The following is a 13,439-nucleotide window of genomic DNA, read 5'->3' on the forward strand; positions in this document are numbered from 1 at the left end:
ACTTGCAGATTGCCAACATGGCTTTAGGCCTTACCATAGCACAACATCTGCTCTGCTATCCTTCTCTGATTCTATAAACAAAAAACGTAACAATAACACCTTTTCCTCTGCTCTATTTATTGACCTTTCTAAAGCTTTTGATATGATGAATCATCTCATACTTACTGACACTCTAAAAGCCCATTCACTAGACCCACAAGCATTACAATGGTTTCAATCCTATTTAGAAAATAGACAGCAAGCAGTTCTCTGGAATAAGAATATTTCTTCATCCCTCCCTGTAAACATTGGAGTACCACAAGGTTCTATCTTAGGGCCACTTCTATTTTCCTTATTTATTAATGATCTACATACTAATATTTCTCAAGCCACCTTCATACAGTATGCAGATGACTCCACCTTAATTTGCTCAGCCAAGTCCATAACCTCTCTCCAGTGCCTCACCCAAACAGTATTTAACAGTGTTGAAAACTGGTTCACAAAACACTGTCTTCTTCTCAACCCCAAGAAAACAAAATTATTGCTTTTTTCTCCTACTCACAAGACACCTCAACTGCACTTCACATTAACCTCTAACAATGGAACCATCATATCCCCTGATACTACAACCCGTCTTGTAGGTGTTACAATAGACAACAACCTTAGCTACAATTACCATATTAATTCCACTATAAAGACGGTAAACAAAAAACTAGGGACCTTATACAGAATCAAATCCTTCCTTACCCCTGCAGCCAGAAACACTATAGCCCAAACCCACCTAATCTCCACCCTGTTCTATGCTTCTGCTATCTATACTAATCTGTCTAAAACCAACCTTACCAAACTCTCCACCTGTTATAATAACATAACCAGATTTGCTTCTGGTACCCCATTTAGAACGCATCATTGTCACAACCTCAAACAGCTGGGTTGGTTAGAACTACAGAACCAATTACTTTTTCAACAACTTGTTATCACACAAAAGATCCTCTACTGCCCTAAAAATACCCCAGTCCTCACTAATCTCATCGCCCCTTACAAAAATCGTGCAACTCTACGCTCAGCAAATAAACTTCAAATCTCTTCCATTAAATCCAACAACAAAGCTGGGGACTCACTCTTCTCAAACACCATAGGAAAGAGCTGGAATCATCTTCCTTCTGAACTTTCCAACCTTACTTCTACTCTACTTTTTAAGAAGAATCTTAAAGAATATCTTAAATCCCACTGGCATTGTCCCTGCTCCAACCCTGACTAATATCTCTTGCCTCCTTCTGCTCTTTCTCAAAAAAAAAAAAAAAGAAAAATTCTTTACTTTATCTATCTTCTGTTTTAATTTTTGTTTTTACTCATAGTATTTGATTCTAGCCTAAATTTGCTAAATAACTCTGTATAACTCTACCTTTTAATGTTAATATTGTAACAAATTTTATTTTATTTTAATTATACTTTATTGTATTTCTTTGTCATTGTTGCTGCTCGGAGCTTTTCTCCCCGGGCCTCTACTGAAAATGGACATGTATCCAGTTAGACTAGCCCGGTCAACAAATGTAAAATAAAATAAAATAAAATAAAATAAAATATTTCTATGTAGCTATATCTATATCTATATATATGCCTATATCTATATCTATATCTTTATCTATATCTATATCTATATCTATATAGATACAGCCTTATCTGTAAGGATATGGAATGTATCATTATGGGCCTCATAAGAAAGGACGTAGGCAGTCTTCAAAACCGGGACCTTAACCAATTTGGGTTCCTCTCTCTTTTTTTAAATCATTTTTATTTAAAAAAATTGTACAAGTTAAACATACAGAATCAGCTTCAAATACTCTTAAGTTTGGAAACACTGATAATTCCAAACTAAAAAATAATGACAATTTATAAGTGAAATGTATCAATTATAATTAGTGTCAAACACCATCAACTACACATCTCAAGTTCCTAAACAAACAGAACACCCCTTAAGGTAAGGGACCTGATCAAGACATATCTAATCCATAAAACACCTAATCCTCCTCTATTTTGTGACTACTTCCTTTTTAGTTTTTCTTCTTAAAGGCAGGTCACACCACTTGAACCTGGTGGACTTTTTTGAACAAGTCACTAAAGCATTAGAAATTGGTTCATATATCATACCTGGACTTGGCAAAAGCCTTCAATACCATTCCATATTACGACATCATTAATAAGCTAATTTAATTAATTGTAATTCCCAATGTTACCCACTGGATAGCAAACTGGCTCACTGACAGAATGTAGTCTGTTAGTGTTGCAGACACACTCTCATCTAAAGGAACAGCTATTAGTGGTGACCTGCACGGATCAATCCTGGGACCACTCCTTTTTGGTATCTATTTTTCTGACATTAAAGCAACCACCAGTGTTGTGTGACTGATGATGTTAGCCAATGACTGCAAATTCAGAGCTGTCAGAAACAACCCGGCACACGTACATATTCTCCAGGAGAGCCTAACTCATGCCAACAAGTGGTGCCTGGACCACTGTATCAAATGAAATGTCAGAAAGTGCAATATTGTGTCATTTGGCAAACCTGGGCATTCCTGCTCCTATCACATCGGCAACACCTCCCTAAAAATTGATTCAATCATTACGGACTTGGCCACCTTCATTGACACTATCCTTCAACCACCATGTGTAGTTCCTTTTATATAGTCAGACTAATCATTAAAAGTATATTTTCCAGATCCAAGTAAGTCATTGTCTCCATCCAAGGAAGGCACCATCCTCATCCAAGGAGGTCATCATTCCTCTGTACTCCTGCCTATCAGACCAGTAAAAGAATATAATGTCCCCTTTATTATATACCTGGCTAGTCATATGACCCAGTTTGGGAGACTGCAGCTTTTCCTTACAAAAAAAATGAAGGACATGTCCTCCTTGAGTTATCTTAAGTTCCTTAAAATGGTCTCCCTCTTTTCTATTTACTACTGCCTGCTTTGCTTACAGTGTCTCAAAAGATCTAGTCCCATCCTCTTCACCCCTCTTTCTTCCTCTTCTTGCCATACTTCCAAACTTCTACATGCTTTTGACTTGTAAATAAGACTGACTCTTTCTAAACTCTAATCAACTTAGTGTTTAAATAATTCTATCTCATATGATCTATTGTACATAACTCTTACTATTCTGTTTTTGAGCTGTCTTACTGTTTCTCAAGTGTTTTATCTATTGTACATAACTCTTACTGTATTATATCTGTTCTAGCTCTCTTAAACTTTACTTTGTTTTACTTTAACGTTTCTCCAGTATTTTTATCTCAAGAATGTATTAACTACCTGTTTTTATTTTGTTTTTTAATCCTTTTTTTCACCATGTAACAATATTTTATACTTTGTATATCTGTGTGGAAATATATCCAGCTAGACTAGCCCGGTCAACAAATGTAAAATAAAATAAAAAATAAATAAAAATAAATGTAGGCTCCTACTTATCCACAGAATTATTGTGACCCTAAACCGCTACTCAAGAGACATAAACTTCCTTTGAAACACAAATAGTACTTGTTGGCAGGATATGTATCTTTTATAGAAAATACCTTTTTTATGGAATAGCTCTATGACCCCTTTTAGTCATAAATTGGATGACTGGATGGGTAATCATAAATACACCCCCTGTGTGTCCTCTTAGTCCCTCTATTAAAAGGCCAAAAGAAAGTTGAGTGTCTGGTATCAATTCATGTCTGGGTAAATGGGTAGGATTGTTGGCCAGCCTACCAATAGTCCAGTGGACCAACAGCCTTGTATGAACCTGCAAACCTGCTTAAATCAATACAGTAATCTTTTTTTAATTTGACTCTGGTCTTTTACTATGGAAGAGTGTTTGCTGATATTGTCCAATTTATGCTGTTTTGTGTCTTTGCTAATTATTTTAATTTATTTCATCCTTATGTGACTTTTTGCTTAGTAAGTAAAGGCTGAAATAAAAAAAGTGATTATAGTTGGTTTTATAGAGGTTTTGCAGGAGGCATCTGTTGGTACATAAATTCAACCAGGATGAAATCAAGAAAACCTAAAATGTTATGGTTGTAGTTAGGGTTTGCAAATTGTCAGTTGTATGTCATAAGCATGTGTTCTCTCTGCAAGTGACCGAATTGCAGGGCTTAGTTTTACTTAGTTGATTGGACATTTGGTTAATAGTACTGTAACACTGAAATTCAAGTCATAGATATATTTGAGGTGCCACTGAAAGTAATGCTAGTGAAAATGATGTTTTGTGAAAAAGTTTAAATCTGCATTCACAAAATTTTAGAAACTATACTGTCTGTGGACAGAGAGTCTATCACATGGACCTTTTTGTACCTCTTTGCCTATCACAATGACCCTTTTGTATCCCCTTCCTTAATATAATCATCTCTTAGGTTGCTGCTGCTTTACACCAAGCTAATTTCACCTGTGCAGTTCACCTTCAATCAAACTGTTAATTTCAGGCTAACATACATTCTGTACATTGCACAACCCACTTTCTTTATCTTTCTGTACACTGTACAACCCACTTTCTTTATCATTCTGTACACTGTACAGCCCAGTTTCTTTATCATTCTGTACACTGTACAACCCACTTTCTTTATCAATCTGTACACTGTACACCCCACTTTCTTTATCATTCTGTATACTGTACAAACCACTTTCTTTATCATTCTGTACACTGTGCAACCCACTTTCTTTGTCATTCTATACACTGTACAGCCCACTTTCTTTATCATTCTGTACACTGTACAGCCCAGTTTCTTTATCATTCTGTACATTGTACAACCCACTTTCTTTATCATTCTGTACACTGTACAACCCACTTTCTTTATCATTCTGTACACTGTACAGCCCACTTTCTTTATCATTCTGTACACTGTACAACCCACTTTCTTTATCATTCTGTACACTGTACAACCCACTTTCTTTATCATTCTGTACACTGTACAGCCCACTTTCTTTATCATTCTGTACACTGTACAACCCACTTTCTTTATCATTCTGTACACTGTACAGCCCACTTTCTTTATCATTCTGTACACTGTACAACCCACTTTCTTTATCATTCTGTACATTGTACAACCCACTGTCTTTATCATTCTGTACACTGTACAACCCACTTTCTTTATCATTCTGTACACTGTACAGCCCACTGTCTTTATCATTCTGTACACTGTACAACCCACTGTCTTTATCACTGTACAGCCCACTTTCTTTATCATTCTGTACACTGTACAACCCAGTTTCTTTATCATTCTGTACATTGTACAACCCACTTTCTTTATCATTCTGTACACTGTACAACCCAATTTCTTTATCATTCTGTACACTGTACAGCCAACTTTCTTTATCATTCTGTACATTGTACAACCCACTGTCTTTATCATTCTGTACACTGTACAACCCACTTTCTTTATCATTCTGTACACTGTACAGCCCACTTTCTTTATCATTCTGTACATTGTATAACCCACTGTCTTTATCATTCTGTACACTGTAAACCCCACTTTCTTTATCATTCTGTACACTGTGCAACCCACTTTCTTTATCATTCTGTACACTGCAGAGCCCACTTTCTTTATCATTCTGTACATTGTACAACCCACTGTCTTTATCATTCTGTACACTGTACAGCCCACTTTCTTTATCATTCTGTACACTGTACAACCCACTTTCTTTATCATTCTGTACACTGTACACCCCACTTTCTTTATCATTCTGTACACTGTACAACCTACTTTCTTTAACATTCTGTACACTGTACAGTCCACTTTCTTTATCATTCTGTACACTGTACAACCTACTTTCTTTAACATTCTGTACACTGTACAACCAACTTTCTTTAACATTCTGTACATTGTACAACCCACTTTCTTTATCATTCTGTACACTGTACAGCCCACTTTCTTTAACATTCTGCACACTGTACAGCCCACTTTCTTTATCATTCTGTACAACCCACGGTCTTTATCATTCTGTACACTGTACACCCCACTTTCTTTATCATTCTGTACACTGTACAACCCACTGTCTTTATCATTCTGTACACTGTACATCCCACTTTCTTTATCATTCTGTGCACTGTACAGCCCACTTTCTTTATCATTCTGTACACTGTACACCCCACTTTCTTTATCATTCTGTACACTGTACACCCCACTTTCTTTAACATTCTGTACACTGTACAACACACTTTCTTCATATACTTGTCCTTCAGTCTGCTGTCCTACAGCTGTGCTGCACTCTGCAATGCTAATTCCTGTATTCACATTTGGCAATTTGGGAAATAATTCCTAGCTTGTGCCATTTGCGGTCTATTTCAGCTGCGTTCTTGCTACATCCTGTTGCTTTCATCACTTTTCTTCTGACATGAATGTATTTTTTTAGTTTATGAGATGGGAAACAATTTATTTGATTTTCACTTGACATGTTCCCCCATTTTTTGTTTTTCTTATTGCATAATCTTACTAGGTTAATCAGTATGACCTTTTTCAGAGAAGTCAATAAGCAAATAAGTCTTGGTAACACACATTATGCTTGTGGCAGCACATGAGATTTAAACCCAAGTCTCCAGTTCCACACCTGGGGTGTTCTAAAGGCATGGGATTACATTTGTGTAGGAAATAGGACGTGATCATCATGTTCCCACAGTGTTTACAAATCTATATGAAATTATATTTAGGAAAAGAAGCATCACTTATAAAATTTCTTGAAGCAAATAATATGATTTATCATAAAAAAATCAGAAAAATATCAGAAAAAGTTACCATTAAAGATTTTTGAAGGGCCTGTGTCTGTTGTGAACGTGTCCACCATTTGTCATAGCATTGCATCTTCCAACATTATCCTCCGTGAATGGTTACGAATTCAAAAACTTTGACAATGGCATATGAACAACCTCAATATTTAGAATTTTTGAGGCTTTCTTTGTGCACTAACAGAATTAAATTGTATGGAATATGAGAGCTATATCAACTTTAAGCAATACAGTCTGATTTTAGTTCATTAGTTAATTTACTGAGGTGTGTCAGTTACTGAAAGGTACTGTAGTCTGACTCCTTTCACATCTGACATTGCAGCTGCATGTCTGTTTATGTAAAGTATGTAGTGTTCCTTGTGCAAGTTGTAGCACATATATTCATCTGTAAAAAATGGTTTACAAAACTTCCACAATTATGTCCTGCTGTGTTTATTTTCACCAAATGTGTTTTAATTTTGGTGTTGTTTCCTTGCCTAGGGTCAGCATCTGCAAACAGCTCACCATCATCCGTAGGAAACTTGGACAGTGTCCCCAATGTAAAGAGTGAACCTGGGGTACTTGTACCTGCATTCCCAGGGCAGACAGTCTTATCAGTCTCCCAGGTAAGGATGTGTTGTACAGGAACACTCTCTCTCTCTATCAGACTTACATAGAGGTTTTCTTAAGAAATGTACCATATTTGAGGCTCAAGTTTCAAAGTGATATAGTTTTAGGTTTGGCCAGCACAGTAGTGCAGTGGTTAGGGGGATGGTTGGTATAATGGTAAAGGTCTTCACCTCACACTTGCAAAATACAAGGTTTCATTCTGACCTTGAGTCATTGGCTAGGCTTGAAATAGTCTTGCAGATTAATTTGGGGGAAACTGGCAAAACGTTTACCTTTAAAATGTTGATGGTCAGAACATCAAAACCTACACCTTCTCAAAACCTCGAATGCCGATGTTTCGAACTGCAAAATCCCCCCCCCCACACACTTTTGAGCCATGTTAGCACTTATTTGTAGGTGTGGAAAGGTCAGAAATGTCGACTTTGATGTTTTTTCGACTTTCGAAGATTCGGTGGTATGGGTTTCGTGGAAACATTTAAGTGGTGTGCACATTAGTGTATGTGCTTTCGACATTTTAAAGGTAAACCTGGCAAAATGGTTAATGTATTTACCTTACAGACATAAAGTGCATGGTTTGATTCTCAGATGGGGTAATGGGCTAGGCTTAAAATGGCCCACAAGGGCAGTTAGCCTAGTACTAATCTATGAACCTAATGTTCCCTCACAGGAAGCAGTTCCATGGTTTGATTCTTGGCTGGGATGTCCTCAGTGCAGAGTCTTCATGTCCTCCGTGTGTTTGTGTGGATTTTCTTTAGGTACTCCAGTTTCCTCCCACATTCCAAACACATGCAATAGGCAGACTGGACATGTTAAACTGACCATAGGTGTGAATGTGTGTGCATGTTTGTGGCATGGATGAGCAGTTGTACAGTTGTGGCAGGGCTAGCAACCCAGCAGTGCAAACACTGGCTCTAGATGTTAATGTGACATCTTAATACCATGTTCAAAAGTGGCAAAAAGGGCTGGTGGATGGCTGGTCAGTTTTTCGTATAGGCTATTTGATGTCTCCTTGAAGTTACAGATACACAGAAGTAAGAGTATTTAGATATGGAGTTCATTGTACTATGACATAACACAGCATTCCACTGCAGTGCAACTTAACTAATGGCACACCAGACTGCAAACATCTGGAAGATGGAATTTAAACCCGGTTCATTCACTTTTATACAGTGTGCAGTTTTGAGCAAATATTTTGTACTTTTCATGCTTTTAAGCTACTTTTGACAGGAGACCTCTGGTCCCAATAAGCAGGTTTAAATAAAAAAAAAAATGCTAAACAAATATATTTAATGGAAATGCATTAGAAAGCAGTGGTAAACAGACTTATACGTGGCATGTGCTCTGCAAAGGCAGGTAGGAGGGCATCTTGGCAAGTGAACTTGTTTACATAGAACTAAGTGAACAGTCCAGGGACCTGTGAGTGACATGAATGTTGCACTGTGCATAGATCATTTCAGAAGGACACATAGTCCTGTTAGGAGTACAGTTGGATGGTTGGCTTGTAGCAGGGTAAAGAGTGTGATAGCTTTTATATAAATATGCTGCGTGTGAGTAGAACTGTGAGTGCTTGTGTAAATGGTACAAGTGTGGAAAAAAGGGTCATAGTAAAGTAGAATGTGTGCCCAGCAGTGGACATAGCCATTTGGTATGTGTGTAAAAGTTAAGAAACTGTATATGTGCCTCATTACCTGCTGCTGTGTATGAGGCAAAGTTTATAGCTGTTCATGTGCAGAAATGCTGGTGTCTTTATGTGTGTGTTATGTGATACATGCACATGAAGCTCAGGCTTCATGTGGCCCGTCATTCAAATTTCAGGCAGAAAATGCAAACTTCTTGTCATTTGCTTAAATCCACACCTATTCAATTACATATACACCCAGCATATGTGGACAGAGAACCAGTGCCTGTCTTGCACACCCAATGTCTTGTTATGCTCTGCAGGCTTCAATTGTAAAATAATTGGGGAATATTGTGTTTGTTTGCCAGTACTTTGTTGTTGGATCTTTAAGGCAGAAAACTATGTAAAAATGTTGGTGCTTTACTGATGGATCTTATTTTTTATAGGCCCAACGAGCAGGAGATGATTTGAGTAGCAGCCATTCTGAGCACAAATTTGTCCCAGAAGATTACAGCTTCACATCGTCTTCCATGTCCCAACAGACAGGACTACCTGTTTCACTACGTCAGGACTCCTGGTGTGCCCTGGCTTTAGCATGACAGCACTGCTATAGTAAGCACGTACTATGGACCAACCTTTAGAACTTTTCCAAGACACCATGCAAAGACTGCTTAAGAGCTTTCTGGACCTACTGTGGAGATTTCTTAATATAAAGAGAAGGCTGATTTGCATCCCTATTGGCTTCCAAAGAGAAATATGAAACAGCAGTGTTTCTGGTTTGTAATGGGAGCCAGTTCTGTTGCTCTCTTGTGACTCCGGTTAGCAAGACTGTAGTAATTACTACAGCAGACAATCTGGACCTGTTTGGTTCTACAGTGTTTCCCAAAACATTGAAGAGAAGTATAAAACTTTTGAGAGCAGGAAAAGAAAAAGCTATTGGTTTTCTTACATGGACTTTCACTTCATTTGAAGGAAAGGAAAATCTGTATATCTTGCACAATGATCTTTTTGTTTTTAATACTTGAGTGCAATTGTTGTGTTTGTCCTTCCCCAAATGTAAATGGTGCTGATAATATTAAATGTTTCTTCTTGTGATTTAAGACCAGATTTGTATTGTAGTTATTATTACAAACCATCTCTTAATGTTCACATACGTACTTTGACTTTTCAACTTCATATCCCTCAGAACATTTAACTTGTTCATCATTAAAATCTGTATTACAGAAAGGGCACTGGATCAATTTGTTTAAGACTCATGATATATGTAAGAAAAGCATTTCTTACATAGTTTCTTTTATTAGAATAACTGCATTTTTCTGTTTTTTTCTAAGTGTAGTAATTTGTCATGTAGAACATTGAATGCTGTTTTATTTAATTTTAAAATGTGTATGACTTGTGACTTGAAATTGATGAATTTAAAGTTTGTATAATCCCTTTACATGCTTAATTTCATGAAAAATGTGTAAAGCAATTCTGCCCCATCCTAAATAAAATAACCCATTCCAGCCATCTATCCTAAGGAGGAAAATTAAGTCCCTTTTAGTTGTATTTTTTTAAATAAAATGTGCAAGCAATTTGTTGCAAGATAATATTTGCTTTTTTTCACATTTCGGATTTCAGTAATTGAACTTTACCAGACCTGTTCTCTAATATGATAGCATCACTGTTCACTGTTTCTCTTCAAAGAAAACAAAATGGTACAGCCATTTAACACCAAATATCACAGTAATGTTCTTGCTGCAGTTCTGAAAAGGAAAAGTGAGTGTCAGAATAATAACATGTATGTATCATTGTACTTGGATTGCTGTCATGTATTCCTGCATGCATAGCTCATAATTGAGCAAAGATGGGTTGCCTGATTATGTCTCTTGCTCATTTTTGCATACCGATGTGTATTGCTAGTGATTAATTTGTATTCTTTCATCAACATTGTAGCATTTAAAGAAACAAATATTATTTTTATTTTGATTATTGCTCTTTGTCTGGGCTGTTGCAATCTTGGAAAGTGCGTAATAAAATAAGATGGGTCTGCGGGTGACGTCTCCCCCATGGGGTGATGCAGCAGGGTTTGACCCCTGCAGAAACACTTGTGTCACGCTTGCTGCTTTTATTACGTGCATGAAACTGAGTCTGCTTGAGCATGGCTGCAGCGATTGCTTATGTACACACTCAGAAAGTTTTGTGCCCTTGTGTTGAGGAACATTTTTCAAGGTATCAGGATCAAGGTAAAGCAGTAGATGGCTAGACATTTTTGGTGAGACCAGCAGTGTGTTTTCATGTTACAAATGTAATATGTGTGTTCTTATTCTTGATTTGGAGCTTGTGTGTCCGCAACTATGCACTGCTGTTTGTCATAGAGTTTCTGTGTACCTGTCTGTTCCTGTCGTGGCAGTGAAATGCAGATTTATAGATTTATAGGAAGCAGCACATCCTAGCAGATAATGCAGCAAACTACAAGTATAAAAAGAGGTGCTCTGTGCCTTGCATTTCACCTACTGGATGAACAACTGAATTTTTAGTTACTGATACCGTGAGTCTGCAGTTGAGCTTACACTCTCTCTCACGCTATATATATATATGGATCTAACTATGTGTACATTTATCTTTATGTATGTGTGAGTGTATATATATATATATATATATATATATATATATATATATATATATGTGTATGTGTGTGTGTGTGTGTGTGTGTGTGTGTGTATAGCTATATATATATATATATATATATATATATATATATATATATATATATATATATATATATATATATATATATATATATATATATATATAAAATATCTGTATATCTACATCTGCTTATTGTTTTGGCACATACCTAGCCAGACATATCCTGCAGCTAGACATTTTCCAAGTGTTCCAGATGAAAAGGATTATTGGCTTAAAACCAACTAGCTACCAAGAGAAAGAGAAGCCCTACCCTTGTAGACTGCTGGATGCTGCTCTGTGCCTTGCATTCCATGCCAACAAAGACACCACTGAAATGCATTTCTTATATACCTTCACAGGTTGAACAGCTACTAAATACCCAGTTCCGTGATTTGAATCTCCACTAGCATATATATTAAACACATTCATTCATTCATTACCCAATAGTTGTCCCACCTCTGCAGCAAATCGCCTCGCATGTGACATGTTCTGACTTGCTTGCATTGTAGTTTCTATGATCCTTTGTGTATGTGGTCCATTATTTTTTTATAGTGCTCTTGCCCACTCTGTTGGACATTATTGTTTACACACGCGCGCACACACACACACACACACACACACACACACACACACACACACACACACACACACACACACACACACACACTCTCCAACAATATAAAATTGTTAATAGTAATACATGTTTTTAATTTTTTTTTGCAAGCAGACCATTAAAATAGCTAAAAGGTATGGTGGTAACTTGTTTCATGTCAGTATGTAGATCTGCTTAAAATCATGACTGCAGAAGAATGAATATAATATTAATTGTTTGTAAAGTGCAGTAAAGATTACTTTCTGTTGATTAAAACCATATTTATTATTTGTGGGATATGAACGGAAAAGTGAACATCTGATTTATAACACACAAATAAATATAACAAAGCCATGTATGCCCATTTTAGACATAAAATATTTCTTCCAGCAACAATCACAAATCTACAGCAACTTGAAATATATATTAGGTAGAGGAACTATTTTGCATCATAAGATGTTGCTATAAAGAAAGAAAATGTGCATGTAATGTATAATCCATGAAAACATGTAAAATCATTTTTCTGTTAATGCATGTATGTATGCCTGTGCTTTAAGTGATAATTTAATAATGGTGTTTAAAAATATGAAAAATATGCATGTACTAGTAAGAAAAGAAATACAAAATGATTTAACCGCTCATTTCTAAGAGAATAATGCCCCTCCCAGATTGAGGAGACCCTCCACCAGGGGGGTTGAACCGCACAATATCCATAGATGGTGCGTTATTTCCCTGCAATGCCTGCCCTGTTGGGCATTATTGCTTTGCTTAGATAATAAGCTGAACGTTAAATGATACTTTGTTGTGGACATTCTTCAACAGGGTATTAATGTATTGCTCAGTAAAAAAGTCTGCCACATCATGGTAACTTAACAAAGTGCTGTGAAGCATTGATGAAAGAAAACAGAATTACTTTCATCTTACATTTGCCTGCTAAATGTGGCTGAATCACCATGGTTTGAAAGTGTGAAAAAATAAATCTGTTGTTGTCAGTCTTCATCTATTTTGACTCTTGGGTAGAATATTCGATCTTCGGAACTGGTTTGGCCCTTATAGAGCTCACACCAGCTAAAAATCTCTCAAACTAAGACTCTAATCCACAATGCCCCTCTCTAAATTGCCTCAGATCTCATCTGTCGCTCTTGTAACAAGATATGTCAGCTGACTCTTCTCTCGCAGCTAAGTAATATCTAAAATTTATTAGTCTTTCCACTT

At 36.6% G+C, this 13,439-nt stretch overlaps 1 protein-coding gene across 2 annotated transcripts in view; it reads left to right on the forward strand.

Annotated features, from left to right (window-relative positions):
* GATA5 (GATA binding protein 5) overlaps positions 1-10,551 on the forward strand; it is a 120,182-nt gene extending 109,631 nt beyond the window's left edge. For both annotated transcript variants that reach the window (XM_044090407.1, XM_044090406.1), the window contains exons 6-7: positions 7,216-7,340; positions 9,409-10,551. In XM_044090407.1, the coding sequence (XP_043946342.1) occupies positions 7,216-7,340; positions 9,409-9,561 (278 nt within the window). In that variant the 3' untranslated portion in view covers positions 9,562-10,551. The remainder of the gene's footprint in view (positions 1-7,215; positions 7,341-9,408) is intronic.
* Positions 10,552-13,439: the final 2,888 nt, after the last annotated feature.

Source organism: Protopterus annectens, chromosome 12.part0, assembly GCF_019279795.1.
Source record: "Protopterus annectens isolate FY-2018-M chromosome 12.part0, PAN1.0, whole genome shotgun sequence".
NCBI classification, from domain to species: Eukaryota; Metazoa; Chordata; order Ceratodontiformes; family Protopteridae; genus Protopterus; species Protopterus annectens.